This window comes from Athene noctua, chromosome 2, assembly GCF_965140245.1.
Source record: "Athene noctua chromosome 2, bAthNoc1.hap1.1, whole genome shotgun sequence".
Taxonomy (NCBI): domain Eukaryota; kingdom Metazoa; phylum Chordata; class Aves; order Strigiformes; family Strigidae; genus Athene; species Athene noctua.
The window spans coordinates 67,987,014-68,007,109 of NC_134038.1; the positions used below are offsets into that span (position 1 = coordinate 67,987,014).

Sequence of the window (20,096 nt, forward strand, 5' to 3'; positions counted from 1 at the left end):
TTCAAAATGGCACTTGAACAACTGTGTTCCAAGACTAAATTCAGAGGACAGTTATTCATAAGAATTTACTTGCACAAAGGACTGTCTTACCTTTTCCAACACCTAACAGTCCACAGAGATAATACTGGCACAAAAAAAACCACCAAGCAAAAAACTAGCAGCAAACATCTTTGATATACTGAATTTCCCATGTACGTCTTCAGTTAGATCTCAGATGGATAGCTCAGAGAGAGTAACTCCCCCATGCCAAGGTAAATGTGAGGCTTGACAGAAAAGTAAACAGTCTGTATCTTCACTCTAGATTGAGGCACATTATTCCCTAACGGGAAATAAAATTTAAAATGTAAAAAAGTATAACCATTTGGTGAGAGAAAATACTGCAGACTATTTTTAGACTCCGAACTCCTCCTGGATACACTGATAGGAAAAAAAAGCACTTAGCCACAACATAACTGGCAAGTCAAGAAATAGAGATCCAGACTGCACTGCTCTTCTAGCAGCTGAGATTATAGATGAAACTTCGGCAATTTGGCTTGTCAGCATTTTATTTTACTTGGACCTCTGAAGAAAAAAAACATATGCTTCACATAACAAATGGAATGTTTTCAAATTAGGACATATCTGTTTGCAGCTGAGTTTACTGGAGCGACTATGAATTTTCAGTCTGAAGTTTATCTAGAATAGACCTTCAAATCACAAAAACAATCATTCATCACTACCACATTTCTAGACATAGCAATTCATTGTTGAGAGATTTTCAGAGGATTTCTTACAGTACCATGCCCAATTTCTAAGCTTTTTTTTTTTTTTTTTAAAATCACAAAAATAGTATGAACTGCATCCCCAAAGTTTGAGGCCAGCACAGTGATTGAGCAAAAAATATAACAGCTAAGACAGCAAAAGGAAGGTTTATCAGGCTTCTGAAGTTATTTAAAAGATAAAAAACAAACACCCACCCATAAGTCCACTCTTTAACTGAACAGATCAGTTTTAAGTACCGTAACCCACATCTTGGAGTGGAGTACTACTCCCTTCTGCAATCATGAAGACATTAGTGTTGAAGGGTCATTTATTTGCCTCCACATCTGAAAGCTCAAGATTGTCTCCCTGAAGCCACAGCAAGCAGAAAGTCTGCCACACATGTAGGTATTTCCATATGCTTGAACAGGAAAAGCTTCAAGAAGACATTCTCATGATCTGAAGGTATTGGAGAGAAAAAACAAAAACCCACCAACACTAACAACAAAAGGAACATTCTTCTAGATGTCATCTTCTTGAAGGCTGCACTGCAGATGTAAAAATATGCATTTACTAAGAGCCACTGAAATGTCATGCAGGGAATAGTACTGGAAAAGTACTGCAGGGAATATATGGGAAAATAGTTTTTAGCATGACACTGGCATTCTCGTACAGTATCAGAGAATGTAACTCACTATTGGCCTAAACAGAGGCTTTTGGGGGGAGGATGGTGACAGAGGCAGCTCAATCAATTATCCATACTTCACATTCAATCCACACACAGAGCAAGTTTTCAACAAAAGTTGAATCCAGCAAAAAGGCAAGTATGATATGATTTTCATTCTACTGAGAGGAGTCATCAGATGCGACTGATGTGAGTCATCTTACTGAGTCCTGATGAAATATGGGTTGACACTGACCTTCATTCAGACGTTCAGATTTAGAACGCAGTGACCTCAACAGCATAATGCTCGAATTACTTTAAATACTCTACTGTTTTAGCTTGCGAGCAATAAAGTCTGAAGTTGTATTTTTAACACTCTGCTGTTTGCAGTAACATCATAAAACAAAGAGCAGTCAGGCAATTCCTTCTGGCAAAAGATCCTATAAAAATCAAGTCAAAGTCAACACATAATTCCATTCCCTGTTCATAAGATGACAGCATTTTAAGTAAGTGACAAATCTGGGTAACAGATCAGGCCTTGAATGAACCAGCAGAAGAGGGTCAAGCAATTAAATAATAAAGTTCTTACATTATTCCTGGAACTAAAAATAGTGTGCCAAAAATGGCACAAGCACAATTTCATGAGCAACTACATACCTGCTCTCCTTGCCTCGATGCAAGCAACACTCATTTCCTCTTTCAATTCATGATTTTCATTGGCTATAGCTTCCCCTACTGTAACAAATCTTCCAACTGCCAGGTTAACTGCTTGGCCCACTCGCTGAATTGCTTGCAGAGTCTTGTCTGAACGCTTTGGTTTATCCTTATGATTAATAAGAGTAGTTATCTGTGAACAAGAAGAGTTAATTATTAGAACTGTATGCAAGAAGATATTTTAACTTTATTATTAAAAGCAGGTTTTGAACTGAACTTTTTTACTATACTTCACGCATAAAATTTAGTGTTAAGTCATAAGGTATCATTTAACTTCTCAGAAAATGAAAAAAAATTTTAGCGTATAATTAAGTTTGCTCATCTGCTGTGATCTCAGCTTATCTTACATCTCAAATGAATTGAGGGATTTTTTTCTTCCCTCCCATTTGCAGTATTAAAATAAGCTGCCCTAGGTCTCTCAACAGGCTTTCACACCACACAGTAAAATTTGAAGAGTGCAGTAGTAGACATCAACATCATTTTGGGTTTGCCAGCATTGGAAATCTCTAAAGTTTTTTTACTGCCAGGTACAACTAAACACACTCATCAACTAGGATTTGAAAGCTTTGCCTCTTTTTACTGAAATAGCCTTTATAATTGATTAAGGCAGACTTTGAGAAAGAATGAGGAGTAGCACAGTCTTTACACAAAAAGAAGACCCATTTGTCTTTTAGCAATAATGTGAAGTATTCAAGCCCTCCCCCCATTAAAATATCCACTGTACTGATGACTTCAGCATTTTCAATTACGCATGTTTTCTGGAACTTAGAAAAAGGTTGCCATTTAGATGCAAGTTATCAATAAAACAATTTGTGAGGACACTCTTATTCTGAACTCCACATCCTATATCAGCTTTTCTTCCCAGTACCACACGGTGCTATACATTCCTTCTTGGATCACACAGACCAGAGATCAGCTGCATGCAGGCTGTAGAGGACTGAAGATTTGCCCGAAACACCAAACACGAGGAAACAGAGATCCCTCTCCCACCCAAAGAGAAAAGTAGGATTGCAGAAGCAGTTTCTTGACAAAGGCATTAAATATACATGAGAATAGTGTGCAATACTGGCACTCAGAATTAACTAATTACAAAGTGTACTACAAACAATACAGAAGCTTTATATTTTTGGTATGACAACCATTTTCTAGTGAGATGCAGGAGAGCAGTTGAATTCTATAGTTTCAAACACCCTAAATCAGCATAAAAGCCATCATTGTTGACGACAAAGACAGTCCTGCCTGTCCTTGCCTCGCTCTCTCATTTTTGCAATGAATTTATCTGACGTGGGTTAAACCTGAATTGTGGAGAAGGTGATGTTTGCTATTTTAGTTTTTGTCATAATCAGTTGCCCATTCAAGTTCACTGCATAGCTGTATGAATACTTTTGGTGGCAAATGGGAAAAAGTACAGACTGGACAGAGAGAGATGGGCAGAAGTGCTCCTTTCAGTAGCAGCATGGTTTAAAAAGCCCACAGAACTGCATTGTAAATCACATCTCCAGGAACTCAAAGATTTCTGCTGAGAGAATCTCAGAATTACATTAATTACTTAAGTGTTTGAACACAGCAGCTGTATCAGCTTAATCACATATGTCTTTGCCTATTCTTCAAAAATCCACCAGAAATCATCATTCACTTATACATTCTTCTACCAGACAAGCCTATTGTAGGACAAGAGCATAGAAGCTGCACCTGTAATGCTCACATCGAACCCAAGGACAGAGCTGGAAGCAGTGTAGGAACTGCTCCACTTCATAATGTGATCAATGCCCAAGGCTTACTCTTCAGATAACACTGAGTTGTATTTCTGGGGAAAAAAAGTACTGGAGCTTTTTAGCACCTTACTAGGGTTGGCTTTGAATGCCAGGAGCCGGTTAAGTCCAGTTTGCAGTATTAAACTCTTTGCAATGGAAAATGTCAATACTTCATGAAACACTTGGCACAAAAAAAAAAAAAAAAAAAAAAAAAAAAAAAGGTGCCAGAAAAAGCTAAGAAAGATCCAATAAACAGTGCTGCCATATCAAAGAACTACTATGGGAATGGAAGAATATTTTGTCCTGGTATGAAACATCACTACAGAAATGCATAAGAAGGCCCACTGCCTTCTTACATATCCCCTACTTCTCCAACTTGTACTGAAGCCACAAGCTCTAAAGGAAGGCCACTTTCTATAATTCATACAACAAATCTGTCCCTCTAAGAGTTCCCTCGATTCACCAAACTTCAACTCCAAAGCTATGAACCCCTGATGCCCATCCAGTGAAAATACCATCTTATGATGAAAACAGAGTCCTATTAAAGAATAAACTAAGCAAACATCTGAACACTTTCAGGTTCATTCTAGAGGAGGAATGACATTCCCCAAAACATACAATTACCACCACTTCAGTGGAAATTCAGATTAATATCACATGGATATTAAAACCAACTGCACTACGCAGTTCTCCTGAATTCTTGCATTGTAGATGCTTCCAGTATACCAAACTATCAAATACCTGACAGGGGCTAATCTAACAATCCCAGTGGCAAGTTCTTGACCAGTCATGGGCAGCAAGCCTACAGAAAGCATTAGATCAAACACTGAAGAAAACCAATTTGACAAAGGGCCACAACTTTGTTTCCTCAATGGATTTTTAAGCAAACAGCAACTCAGTGCTATGCAAACAAAAGGCTAATATTACATTCATACAGTTTCTGACTTCTCAAAAGTACATATAAAATAACACCAGCTTAAGACAAATAGAATACTAGTTGGATGCACGTCCTGGCTGCAAGTTTACTTCCCACAGCATTTTATACCAGTAGAAGTTTAAACATGTTCTGCATAACCCTGAAAAAAATGCATATGCAGCTAACTGCAGAGTGAAAGGAATCCCACTGTCTCTTACAAATCAAGGGCATTTTTATCACATATGTCACTGGAGAAGTAGGCAAATGATAGAAGTCATAAAGATGTCACAGATTAAGTTGCCTTAATAAAGTCTTAAAAAACATTTTCAGAAATGCTTTCATTTAAGACATGGGTAAAGTTTACAATTCTATCACTTCTTCAGAACCCTTCAGAGGGGGTCACCAGTTCTGCAGAAAAAGATACCCCCTATGTCCGCCCCACATAAGGTGAAGCGAGAATCTGAAGCTGTTTTGGAAGGTGCATCACCAGTGTCATCCTAACCTCATGAAGTGCAGCAAGGGCAAATGCAAGGTCCTGCACCTGGGTTGGGATAATTCTCAGTATCAATGTAGATTGGGGGATGAATGGATTGAGAACAGCACTGCAGAAAAGGGCTTGGGCATACTGGTGCATGAAAAACTGGATGTGAGCTGGCAACCCAGAAAGCCAACTGGATCCCAAGCTGCACAGAAAGAAGCATGGCCAGCAGGTCAACAGAGCTGATCCTGCCCCTCTACTTTGCTATTGAGAGACCCCACTTGGTGTTCTCTGTTCAGATCTGGAGTTCCCAGTGCAAGAAAGACATGGACCAGTTGAAACCGGTCCAGAGGAGGGCCACAAAAATGGTCAGAAGCCTGGAACACCTCTCCTAGGTGAGAGAGTCAGGGCTGTTCAGCCTGGAGGAGAGGGGGCTCCGGGGAGACCTCATTTCAGTCTTTCAGTATATCAAGGGGGCTTATAAAAAAGACGAAGAAAGACTTTTTACCAAGGCCTGTAGTGGCAATACAGGAGACAAACTTTTTAAACTAAAAGAGGGTTGATTTAGACTGGACATAAGGAAGAAATTCTTTACTGTGAGGGTGGTGAGACACTGGAACAGGTTACCCTGAGAAGTTGTAGATGACCTCTCCCTGGCAGTGTTCAAGGCCAGGTTGGACGGGGCTTTGAGCAACCTGGGCTAGTGGAAGGTGTCCCTGCCCACAGCAGGGGAGGTTGGACTAGATGATCTTTAAAGGTCTCTTCCAACCCAAACCACTCTGTGATTTTATGACATAGACACCCACTGGAATAGCTGGTATATGCAGATTCAACTCAGTTTGCAAGTCTATTGTTATACACAGCAGCTGAGGCTTGCAAATACCTCCTGGAATGATGAACTAGTAGCTGGGTAATATAATTTCTTCTCAGACTGGCCAACTAAGGCCACTACAGTAACTATCTTAACATTAGAATGGAGGGAAATTTGTTGAACTCCATCTTTCTTTTTTTCCAGAAAAGTCAAAACCTATATGGATTATCAGTTCAAAACAAACATTGCGAAATAACTAAACCAGAAGCTGGTCAAGCAGTTTGAAACATCAAGACAGCTTCATATAACACCTATTTCAAGTGTGATCAATGTTATGCAGCAAATCCACCCTGTACTAACATAGTAAAATTTGCATAGGATGTTTGTTGTAAAAAAGTAAGCAACAGCCCTGAAATAGGAGTAGGTAAGTCATGACAAAAGAAAGAGATAGAGGAAGATATGAAATATATACCCGTTAAAGGAAAAAAGGCTGTCTTCTGTTCTAGAAACATGAGTTAGACATATATCAAATGTAAAATGCTTAATAACATCAAAGTCATGAGGAAAGTTCTTCAGATACAGATGAGCTTTTCATAACTGCTCCTGCAGAAAACCACTGTGCAAACAAGAAGAATGATAATTCTGAGAAATATCTTTCTCTTTCCTTCATGAAATGAGTGACAGATATACACTCAGGTATATCCTCCATTTAAAACTATGAAAAAGCAGAGGTAATAGCAACTGCATTTTTAGATTCTTGTCAAAACTTAATCAAACATAATTAACAATCAGGGTTAAAAAAACCTAAGAAACAAAATCTTAACTGAGCAAGGATAGGAATTTCACTAGTATGTTAAGTGACATACTGAAGGAAACTGTGATGCTAATAAGCAGCACAAAGATTATTTAACTAGTTCAGACCATTAAAAAAAAAAAAAAAATTAAAAAATCCCTAAGCAGTACAACTGAATGGGTGTTGGGGAGAGGTCTGCTTCAGGATACAAATAAAGCAATACACATTAAAAGGCCAATAAGCTAGGATTCTATAATAACAAATAAGCAAAGTTTTTGGTTCTCACTTTTAAACAACATTTAAAACAAAGATATAAAATTGGACAAGAAAAATGGAGAAAAGCAAAGACCAACAAGAAACCTAAGAAGGGACTTTCTCCCCAACGAACAACCACCTTCCTCCTCCAAAGATACCCTAAGAGCCTATCAAAAACTGAATTAGTGAAAACTTGCAACGTTTAAGGATATTTCAGGTTACAAAGAACTGCCTTTCCCCTGCAGCCCATCCAGTTGCAACCAGACCAGAACAATTACTGTTGTGTTTCTTTCGCATTTTTTTAGAAGGAAACCCCTGTGACTCCAAGAACATTATCTAAACTCTCTTTTAAGCTTAACAGCTCCCACATACTTAATCTGTCATATTCTAACCATGTATCATCCAGTCACTAACATTTGTGGTGCTTGGGCAAGAGTTAACAGCTGAAAGACCTGTGAGTCTCTTTGAACAAGAGTAATATGGTTACATGATGTTTACTTAAGGATTTACTGATCAGGTCCTAGAAAGGAAACAGTCCTTTTGATGGTACTCATGCTCTGCTCAATGTGAGCTTTTACACTATTTCCATGGAATGCTTATCTGAGATTTGAGACAGTTTAAGGAGTGTGTAGTTTCAAGAAATGACCAGTTACAATCTTTTGTCACTTGTTTCCAGCCGCCCCAGAAAAATGGCCTTTTCCCAAGTACTTTACTGAAACTAACACATATAGCCATAATGTATCAAGATGTACTTCATATTTAAGGAAGCAAGCTCAGTTGTGGCAGTTTTCAAGCAGCTGTTTTCAGAGTTTTTTGAGGGCCTTCAGATACTGACATTTAAGCTGTTATATGCTTCATGCACAGGAAGCATCATGACAGCATGCTTAGCTAAAAATATTTCAATGTCTATTTATTATCAGTGTAATTAAGTTTTACATGACACACTTCTACAAACACAAGAGTTAAACTGAGAAGTCATGTTGGAAGATACTCTACCCACTTCCCTCCCTGTGGGTAAGTATCCACATTGTATATGAAGTAAATTTAGTTGTATTTGATAGGACATGTAGAAAATTTGGTCAAAAAGACATTTCACACATTACACATACTTTTATTAGTTCATCTTGAGTTTGAGGGTGGTGAGGAACTTCTACTATTACATTTTAGGTACTGTCTCTCATTAGGTCTTGTGTACTACGTAAGGACAAACAGGTCTTCAGACTCATTTAACCAGACAGAAGCACACGTTGTTCCAACACACACTTCTGCTACAGAATGTAGCCACACATGTAAGACAGCACAGAAGCAGCAGCTGGCATTTGACATCCAGTCCATAAGGCCTACAAGCAAAACTGTCACAGAGACTTCCCATCACAAAAGACAAGCCTCAGGGATCTTGAGAAGTGAACAAAGAATACCTGCTTACCTGCCCTAGAAATCACAAGTCTAAGATTAGGTGCCTGTCTTACTAAGCATTTTCTACAATTTCAAGCACTAAAATATTTTCTAGAAGTCTGGTCAATGTGCAGATTTTTAGAACTGGAAAGCCTTATCTTCCTACTCTGTTTTCTTTTTGTAGAAAAATCCCACAACTAAACTTTGTAGAAACTCAACTTTGAAAGTTTTCAAAGGCTGGAAAAGATTAACCAAAAATGAAATGCAACTGAATTAACAACTAATGTGCTAGTTAACTGTAAGAACCCAAAACATTATTTGGGACAACTGCCTCTGCTTTATGGACGCCTGAATCAGAAGTTTCTTCTACATGTTATTATTCAAAAGGGACAACCAACCCTTTCTTGCAGAAGTTGCGTAGACCTCAATGCATCATTCAGGACCCTGAGTCACCGCTTCTGTAAAAGGACAGCTTCCAAGAAGTGTTACAATCCTGCTACCCCCTATTTATATATTTTCCTCATATTGCCTATGCACTGGTGTCTAGAAGGGCTATACAAATATGTCACATGTCCAAAACTGCTGAGTTCTATTACATTTGTGGTAACAGTGTTGTAGTTGTATCTTTACCTGAAGGCTTTTTAAAAGCATCTTCTGTTTGCTTCTGTACACATCTTTCATAAAAGCCTTCAGGGAATCACATGAAATAAACTACTTTAACAACCTGTAAGCTGGTTCACTTATCTATGGGCAAATGCTAACATGCTTAGAGGAGCCTCAGGCAATCTTTCACATGTAGTGCCTAATAAGCTGATAAGCCACCTCTGAAAAGGAAGAAGGAACAATCCAGGACCTGCAGTGACAAGTCGAAGCTTACAAGCAACACAGGAACAGCCCTACCAAATCAGACCACTAGTATACCCAACCTAGTATTTCCAATAGTACCCAAACGTGGGTGCTGAGAAGAAAGCATGAGAATAAAACAAGCAAATGAGACACTAGCTATACTGCAGTTGTAACCAGATTTTTGGTTAACTGCAAATCGTACACTTCATTTTAAAGCATCACAACATTTAACTGTGCACTTCTCACAAGCACAATAGCTTCAACGGGTGTAAAATATTATTTGGAAGGGGTGATAACAGTCCTCTTCACCTCCTTCACATCTAGGCTTCAAAACATACCCTTTGTAAAGTTTGCCAGGAAAGACAAGAATGCACAACTTCAACTTCGAATACACACCTCAGATTATTAGTACCACTGCTATGTAGTTGTTACACATTCCTGGAATTGTTAAGAGATCAAAAGAAAGGATTCAACTCACAGAGACTGTCCTATAGTAGTGAATACCCTTTCTTTGTGCTGAATGCATTCCTAGAAAACCAAGGGCTCTTTAAATTTCAAGATCCAAACCAAACACCACGGAGAAAATGATTATCCAAAATGTGACAGAGATTAACTTGTTCAATTAAGATGTAGTACTTTGATAACACCAATTTATTTCCTCCAGTGTGACTTATTTTGCGTTTGGGAGTTTTTGGTTTTTTTCAGAGTAATGAAAACTCTGGAAACTTCAGAAATTTTTTTTCAGTGGGATTAAATTATTCCAACTTTTTTAGCAAGTTCTTGTGAAAATTAACTCCAGAGAGAATTAAAAAAAAAAAAAAAAATGAACACAGCTGACTAGTTCTTGCAACCTGTGGATTCTCAGATATTATGTGGAGGTTTGAATTACTTCAATAATATTACTAAAGTAACACTACTATAGAGGAGAATACACTTGCTTTTTAATGTTCACTCCTTACAATCAGAGATCCCCAGTGATCTGCAGATATGAATAAGAGAACTATATGAAAACTGACCTGCAGTCCTGTCATCCTCCCTTCTTTTCCACAAACAGAAGAATCACTGGAGAGAATGCTCAGTGAGTCTTGATCATGGATCAGAGCTACCTTGTTCACTCTTACTGTCACATGCCTTACAAGTCAGAGGACTGCCCTATGTTCCCCCAGAATTTCTATAGAAGCGAGTGATGATGACAAAGATCTTAATTTTCAGACAATTAAAGTTCAAGCTTCCTTCTCTTTCTGAAAAGATGTATGGAAGTTTACAGACTGAAATTTGCACCTTTAAGCAACTTGATACGAGTTGGCAAAAATAATTTTTCAAATTGAAACTCCAATTTAACTTCTGATTTATGATGCATGCATCAACAAGTATACTGAACATCAAAAAAATACATGTTTACCTATCATAAAATGCATCCAAACAAAAAACAGCCTTTATTGCAACTTTCATTATGAATTGGCTTTCTAACTCTACCGATGTCTTGAAGTTTGCTGAAATGCACAACTACCTCAGTAAAAAAAGTGAACGTAAGCTAATAAACCCAAATACCGGTTTTAAGTGTGTGCAAGCCAGTACATTTCCCTCCCCTCCTGTTGCCCTCCAGTTCAGTATCTTCTTACCTAAATGGGTAGATTTCTTAAACAAAGCTATTACGCTTTTTCATTCTGCACCTAGAAATCCTGGGCATGAGCAAGCCTAAGTAAACAAAACAAACTCCGAGGGAAGTTCATTGTTTAAAAGTGTACTTTCAGATGTGGTCAAAACAGATGCAGACATGTTTTCAGCACCAGAGAGATGCAAGTCTCAGAAATAACTCAATTTACTAACATGATCAGGTAACCTCAAAACGAAAGACTGAACGGCAAATGATTATTGTGGCTTTCTTCCCTAACTTGCCTTTGTTAATGTACCTAAACTTCTACTGTTTGTGCAAACAATGCCTGAGCCAGCTCCGAGCTGCTTATGGAACAAAACATTCAGACATTGTAATAAATGATGTAACAGGGACAACACGCTGATACCACCTACAATTGAAAATTCTTTCTATTCAAATCGGGATTGGCTCCTGAAGATGTAGGAAAAGTTGCTTGTTAGTCCCACAAACATGCAGCTTCACTGGCACAAATACCAGCCATTCAGTCTGTCTTGCTGCAGACAGAAGGGTTCCTCCAGCCTTTTTTAGCAAAGATTTTCTTAGCAAGCATTTTGACATCCCACTTCAATTCAGAGCAACACCTGGTATTTCATCTTGAAAAAGCACATACTTGCCCTAGGGATTATTAGAGAAGTACAGTGTGCTCTGGAAACGGCTATGCAGATTCAACTACGATCCACCTACAGGAGTGTAAAACAAAACAAAAACTTTGTATCATCCAGGAACCATTACCTTATTTATGTTAAAGAGCCTGTATATTCTTCTGCTTACTTCCTTGAAGAGCTCGAGGGCAACAAAAACTCATTCAGTTGGAAAAATTAAGAATATTTAAATGTAACACTGAAATACAGTACAGAATCTTTGATAATTAAAAGGGAACATTCCATACATTTGTCTAACCTCCTACATGTTAAGCACTTGCAACTTTGGACAATATTACCCTTCTAAACAATTTTGACACCTGTGAATAAATAAATTTTAAAAAACCAACACAAAAACCACCAACACAAAAACTACATTTACAACATTATCTTACTACAACACAATTTTACTTTATTGTTATTTGAAAATACATGATTTGTGTGGTTATAGGTGGTTATATTCATTCTGCTCAATACAAAAAAATAAATACAAAAATGTTTCTCTAAGAGAAAAAGCAACTGCATAATTTTTTATTCTTCCATATACATCTGAAAGAATCTTAGGATTTGCTCATACATGATTCTTGCAACTTATGATTAGGGGTTATCTTATCATTTGGGAATTCATTCTATGTATGAAGACAAGAAATCATCCCATTCAGTATCTAAAGTAAGATTCACATTTCCAATTTGGCACTAGAGTCTATATCACTACTCATTTTCCCACGAGCTTTAAACAAGGCTACTAATGGAATGCAATACAACTCAATGAGCAAAAATTATAACTTAAGGCTCTATCTAGCAATGGTTATGTTTTGTCTATGAATTAATAAACATTAAAAAAATCCATGAAGAAAGTCATAGACTCATAGTACCATACAACAGTTTTTTACTAAACTATAATCAGTTGTTTGCAATCATTAATTCATAATTCATCCTTTGGGGATTTCCCTACCTAATCTATCTAAACCCATCTGTTAACAATGTTGAATAGCAAGAAAGCTGCTCCAATTCTTTTTGTGCAGAATCACTATGAGGCAGTTTTGATTTAGTACTCATTCTACAGGAGAACTACAAAAATTTTTTTTAATTTATAGAGAAGTCATTAATCAGATCTCATAAATTTGAAAGATAAGATTCCATTGAAAAAGAGCAACTGATTTTCAGCTATGTCAGTAAGAAGCATCTGACTTCAGCTACTTCAAATATCAGTCTGACTCATTTATCACATCAAAGACTGAGGTACTGAACATTATAAGGCAGTAGCCAAGCTTAACTAAAGCCAATTTCACCATCCAAGGGTTCACAGAAAAAAAACCAAACTGAAACCACAGCTGTTTCATGGTGGTGCTGTTGCTCATGTGATAAAATGTTCAAGTGTAATTTTTCTTGTAAAGCAGAATATCATTAGTGATATAAACATAATTAATTATTAATGTAACAAAATAATTTCATTTATCTATTTAGAATATTCTAAGGTACTCCTGTGCTCCCCAGCATACCTTAAAAACCATAACTGTAAATTATTAACTATTTCCATTTCACTGTTTCATAACAACCTAACTTCAATGACTAAATAGCTGTCAATTAAAAACTAGCCTCAGTAAAGGAAAACCTGCAACCACAACAGCCCAGAAATACAACTGGTACTGTGACTGAAGTAATCACATTATCTACAGCCAGATGACAAACTCATGAGATTAACTTTTCTGTATAAATCAAAGAGAAAGAATCAGGCTCCTTTAGGGGCACAAAATACCAAGTGCAGGCTAAATAACAGTTGAGCTGCTGCAAGCTTCGTTGTCCAGAAACAGAATTTGTATCGAGTGGAAGATTCATAATACAAACCACAAGCTCACAACCTAACCCACAATACCTATGGAACCAAAAGGAAGAGAAAAGTCCATGAGTTAGTGACTAAATTGAAACTAATGAAGTGCAATTCGGTACACAGGCAGCATACCATATGCTTCCAGACTCAACAGCAGTTAATGCGTATGACTGCATCCATGGCTCTGTTTCTCTGCGGTACACAATGTAAACTAAGAAGGGTTTATCAGAAGGTACAACGCAAGCCTCTACAAACATAATTCTATTTTATTACTTGATTTTATTACTCAACATACATAATTTTATTACTCAACAGTAGTGCCAAGTCTCAAGTCTAAAGTGAGTACCAAAATAATTAACAAAGAAGAAAATCCTGGAAAAGGGGAGAAAGCTTCTCAAAGCTTGCAAGTTACCAGAATGTTTAAAGTACTGAAGGATAAAAATTAGTACGCAATAAGCATTTTAAAAGAAGTGTGCTCGGATTTTTTTTTTTTTTCCTCAGATGCACTGAAGAATGCAATGAGTTTAACACAAATATGGATTACCCTACTTTTTCTAAAAAAAGAATTTTCCCATCCTCCAAAAAGAGCCATAAGGGGCAAAGTGCAAGTCCTGGCACCATACTGGAGCAAGAGCAGCCAACTATGTAAGAACCTTTTAGCACCTTAGAAGTGGGAAAGGGAAAGACCTAGAGGTACCAAAAAATGCCTAGTGTAACAAGGCAGCCAAGGGACTTGGTGGAACAAATCTCTCAGTGCACCTATTGCATGGGAAATGCAAGTAAGTTTAAATGGACGAGAGCTTGGACTGAACGCTGAAGTTCAGGAAGGGAATGAGACTAGATATATTCCTTAACTGCATGAATAGTGTTCAGAGAGTATATGAAACACTTCTATTCAGTCTCTGAAGGAGACTGGTGCCACACACGTGTACATCCCACAAAAATAAGCCTTATGAAGCTCCTTTGCTACACCCAGAGGAAATATCCTTCAGGAAGGAGACATACTAAGGTTCACGTCCACAGGTATACTGGAGAACTGAATGTGAGTTGCTATTTGGAGTTCCGCTGCTACTAGGTACAATAATAGCAACCCAGTAGTTTCCAGTCACCTGAGGACTTTCAAGCCAATGAGATCACAAAACAGCTTCCCCAAAGACACTGCTAACCTACACACAAAATTCAAAGACCAGCGTCACAGAACAGTAGCATACTAAACCCCATGTCTACAGCTTTACACTTACCTTAAATCTCTCTCTTTGATAGAACATGCTTGTTCAGTTTCATGGAGAATAACATCAGTTCCACTAAACATACAGTAACTTACCAGCTATTACAGTCCATTTCTTCAGGAGTTATAACCCTGATATATTCAATTATTTCCTTAACACAGCTTTGCCCCATACCTTTGACAGAAAATAAGAACAGAGCAGAACTTGTATTTGTGTTCAACTACAAAAGAAAGTGAAGTGATCCCTACTCCAGAATTTATGTGATGCACTCAGAGAATCTGTGTGGAATCAAAATCACTGAAGAAGAGGCTATGAAAATAGTAGATAAAATGAACGGGAAAAACTTCCAACATTAGATGCGGTTCACTAAGATTTCAAAGGACTCAAAGATGCAATGGATTGTATCAACTTTCCCATGCAATCTCCTGCTTAAAACTCAATTGAGGTATGGAGGTTGCCTGACACTTGTACATGGCAAACCAATACAAAAAGTTAGGAAGAACAGAAACAGTGAACACCCAAATTAATATGACGTACCAGCAAAGACTCAACATGGTGTTTGTTAAACTAATTTCTGCCTCACAAAATCAGATTTCTCTGTAGAGATCACTGATTACATGGATAAGGAGGCTCTCTGCTGAAAGAAAACAAGGAAACAAAGTCCATATCCAAGGTTTCAAAGGACGTCAAGCAGGTCTCTGAAAAAAAAATGAAAGAAGGCTCTTTGTATGAATATTTAACTCATTAAGAGACAGAATGATGAGAAGATGAAGCAAGACAGGAAGTAAATGATTGCTTACTTTAATAGGAGATGACCAATGGAGTTTCACAGAAACCTGCACTGGGACATGGATTATTCTACATAATCATAAAGAGGGAGGAGAGATAGGCACGTAATAAAATGATGAAAAATTGTTGGTGATCCTAAGTTATTCAGGACAGTAAAGATAAGATCTGACTAGAGAACTGTAGAAACACCTTGCAGTGCTGACCAGGGAAGAAAATGTCAGACAAAAATTCACTGCAGATTAAAGTGATACAGATGGTAAAGTATCACCCTAGTTTTCTACATGAAAGCTTGGTCCTAGCTGACCATTACATCTCGCTTCTTGAGGTGGAACAAACCCGCTTCCTTCAACCTCTCTCCTTATGTCACATGCTCCACTATGTGCAATGCTTTCCCTGGTCCCGAGGAGCCCAGAACTGAACATGGTACTCCAGAGCCTGTCTCACAAGTGCCAAACAGAAGGGAAGTCTCATTCCTGCAGCCTGCTGGTTACACCTCTACTAAAAATCCAGCATGCAGCTGGCCATCATTGCTGACTCCTGTTCAACTCTTTGTCCACCAGGACCCCCATGTCTTTCCTTGCAAAGGTCTTCTCTAGGCAGCTGAGCCCAGCCTGTACTGTGGTGTGGTGTTACTCTAGCCCAGATGCAGGACTATTATTGCCTTTGTTGGACTTCACAGACTTTCTGTCAGATCATCTTTCCAGCCTGTCCCTCTGTCTAGTAGCCCTGTTCTCCAGCATATCAGAGACTTCCCAACTTGTTGTAGGGGAGTTCACATGCCTGTTGAACGTGCTGGCCTATCATCCCAACATTTGGATCATTAATAAAGAAGAATTTGAGAAGTAGCAGCAGTCCAGTAAGGTTCCCACTGACTGAAAAAGGGGAAACATAGTCCCCAATTTTAAAAAGGGAAAAAAGAAGACCCAGGGAACTACAGGCCAGCCAGTCTCACCTCTGTGCCCAGCAAGATCATGGAGTGGATCCTCCTGGAAAATAAGCTAGGGTATATGGAAAACAAGGAGGTGAGTGGTGACACCCAACATGACTTCACTAAGCATTAGTGGATACGGGAAGAGCAACTGTGGACACTGTCTCACATGAGATCCTTGTCTCTAAATTGGAGACACATGGATTTGACAAATGGGCCAACTGGTAGATAAGGAATTGGCTGGACAGTTGCACTCAAAGTGTTGCCGTCAACGACTTGATGCCCGAGTACAAAGCAGTGACAAGTGGCGTTTCTCAGGGGTCAGTGTTGGGACCGGAGCTGTTTAACAACTTTGTTGGTGACAAAGACAGTGGAATTGAGGGCACCCTCAACAAGTTTGCCAATGACACTAAGCTGTGTGGTGAGGTTGACATGCTGGAGGGAAGGAATGTCATTCAGAGGAACCTTGACAGGCTTGAGAGGTGGGCCTGTCCAATCCTTATGAAGTTCAACAAGGACAAGTGCAAGGTCCTGCACATGGGTTGGGGCAATACCAAGCACAAATAGAGGCTGGGTGGAAAGCATCCCTGCAGAGAAGGACTTGGGGGTATTAGTGGATGGAAAACTGACTGTGAGACAGCAATGTGTGCACCCAGCCCAGAAAGTCAACCGTATCCTGGGCTGCATCAAGAAAAGTGTGGTCAGCAGGTCGAGGCAGGCGATTCTCGCCCTCTACTCCACTATTGTGAGACCCCACCTTCAGTGCTGTGTCCAGCTTTGGGGCCCCCAACATAAGAAGGACATGGACCTGCTCAAGTGGTCCAGAGGAGGCCACAAAGATGATCAGGGGACTGGAGAACCTCCCTTATGAGGACAGACTTGAGAGAGTTGGGGTTGTTCAGCCTGAAAAAGAAAAGACTCCAGGGAGACCTTATTGTGGCCTTCCAGTACTTAAAGGGGGCCTACAGGAAAGATCAGAAGGACTCTTTATCAGAGCGTGTAGGGATAGGATGAGGGGTAACAGTTTTAAACTGAAAGCAGGTAGATTCAGATTAGACATGAGGAAGAAATTCTTTACTGTGAGGGTGATGAGGCACGATCAGGTTGCCCAGAGAGGTTGTGGCTCCCCCCTCCCTGGAAGTGTTCAAGGCCAGGTTGGATGGGGCTTTGAGCAACCTGGTCTAGTGGAAGATATCCCTGCCTATGCCAGTGGGGTTGAAACAAGATGATCTTGAAGGTCACTTCCAACCCAAACCATTCTATGACTCTATGACCAAAGAATCACAGAATACCTCAAGGATCACCTGGTCCAACCCTCCTTGGCAAAACTTCAGACTAGACAAGCACCCCATATAGCTGAATCTTATCCAAGGTTGTGAAATCCACCACTTCTGTGGGGAGATTATTCCAGCCATCAATTATTCTCACTGTGAAAAGTTTTCGTGTCCAGTTGGAATCTCCCCAGGAGTATTACCCCTCATCTTCTCCATGTGACTCCTTGTAAAAAGGGAGTCTCCATCTTCTTTGTAGCCACTCTTTAAATACAGGAACATGGTGATAAGGTCTCCCCTAGGCCTTCTCTTCTGAAGGTTGAACAAACCCAATTTTCTCAGACTTTCCTCAGATGGCAGGCTTCCCAGTCCCTTGATCATCTTTATGGCCCTTCTCTGGACCATCTCCAGCCTGTCCACATCCTTATTGTATGGTTGGGACCAAAACTGAACACAGTATTCCAGGTGTGGCCTGACAAGTGCCAAGCAGAGCAGGATAATGACTTCTTTACCTCTGCTGGTGATGTCCTTGTTGATGTATCCCAGCATCCTGTTGACTTTGCTGCTGCAGCAGCATACTGTTCACTCCTATCGAGCTTGTTATACAATACTAGCCCCTGTATCAGTCCCTGAGGGATGCCACTGGTAATTGACCAAAAAAAAAAAAAAAAAATAGAGCAAAGGTCACTGATTATATACAAACCTCTAGCTTCATCCAATAGGGCTATTCTAAAGTCTTAACCTTCAGTCTGAAAACTGCATCAGTGATCTTTTCACATAAATGGGAAAACATCAGCTGTTGGTTCTTCTTTGGACTCTAATATATAACTGCAGAATACTGGCAGAACATTGTGTAATGTTATATAACTATATAACGTTTACTGAAATGGGAATTATTTTAGCTAGCTTCAGAGAAAGCAAGGAAACAATACCATACTAAAGAACAGGCTTGTTTTATCTACCTCAAGGCACATATCACTGCTAACTTCTGCAGAATCTGACAGTAACAAAATTCAGAAACACTGGTATCGTGGGCTTTTTGTAGTTTTTAAACTCTTATTTTATAGGCCAAGCTAATTCCAAAAGCTCTGACAAGATCTCCTATATCAAGGAAGCTGGAAAAACATGTAACATTTGGGCACACAATCATTCTCCAAAGTGTCGACAACAAAATGGACTTTCTGAAGGTTGAGCAGCTAGCTGTAATAGCCCATGTCTACACTCAGGATGTTGGAGGATAGGTCCCTGTTAGGTACTGGAAATTAGGTGTCGGAAGCATGGGGAAGGCAAAAGAGCAAAACAGTGGCAGGTCTGCAAAGCATACGTTTTCTTTGACACTGAGTGCTCAGAATAAACACAGCACCAGACAGCGGTCCAGTGATTTGTGTTTTGATGTGGCACCGAGGAAGAATGCGAGACGGGATGCAGGCCGCGCGGTCCCATTCTTTCCCTTCAAGGACAGACTTATCTGCTGTTCTGCTTGATTCCCTTGAAATAATGATTTTTTTGTAACAACCTGCCAACTCTGTGCCTCATCCTCCCTTCCTTCCTACACAATCCTGCTGCACCTATCATACCAAGTCGACCTTGCTTCCCGTCCTCCCTCTTTTTTCCCCCAAAAAACAGCTGTACCCCTTGGCACCATAAAACTAATTATGTATTAATGATAGAATAATGATTGGACTACAGTCCCACCCACTCACCATACCTACTACAATAAATAGTACCCCAAGTTTGTACCTAACTTGGAGGGACGATAACCTGACACCAAAATGGAGGGACAGATTGGCGGGTTTGTGCTCTTGACACACACACCACACACACCTGCCCCCCAGAAGGGATGCCTTCTGGTAAGACTTCCTCAGCTACGCTGAGTGTATACCCGGGAACTGCGTATGTATGATTGCAATTCTCTTTTTTTTTTTTTTGTATAGTGCTATATAGCCAACCTGAAGTTTGTGCATTTATCATAGGCAGTCCTAAAGAATCTGTAAATGTTGCATGAAAAATAAACCATACTATTCGTCAATCTGATGGCTTCTCTTGAATGCAACCAGACTTACAGTATATGGGCTGTTTGGGTTGGGTCAGACTTACAGTCACAGTCTCAACTGGCATACCTATTAAGGGATAAGTCCAGCTGCCCCTAGTCCCTCTGATCTCTGAGGACTGGCTAGAACGCAAGGGGATTTATTCTCTTACCAAATTTATCTCTTACCCTAAACACAACAGTCCCCTTCAACTATGAAAACTGACTTTGTTCTTTCAGGAACATACGCAGAGAGAGCTCAGAGTTCCCTCTTAGTGAACTTTTCCCATGTGCCTAACTGTGAAGGTTGACAAAAACCTACGCTGAAGTTTCTCAGAGTGCTTCCTTAGAACAGAT

General features: G+C 39.3%; 1 protein-coding gene across 2 annotated transcripts in view; it reads right to left on the minus strand.

The window, feature by feature from the left end:
* CTNNAL1 (catenin alpha like 1) overlaps nucleotides 1-20,096 on the minus strand; it is a 60,596-nt gene that overhangs the window by 37,267 nt on the left and 3,233 nt on the right. For both annotated transcript variants that reach the window (XM_074899375.1, XM_074899374.1), the window contains exon 2: nucleotides 2,060-2,249. In XM_074899375.1, coding sequence (XP_074755476.1) covers nucleotides 2,060-2,249 — 190 coding nt within the window. The remainder of the gene's footprint in view (nucleotides 1-2,059; nucleotides 2,250-20,096) is intronic.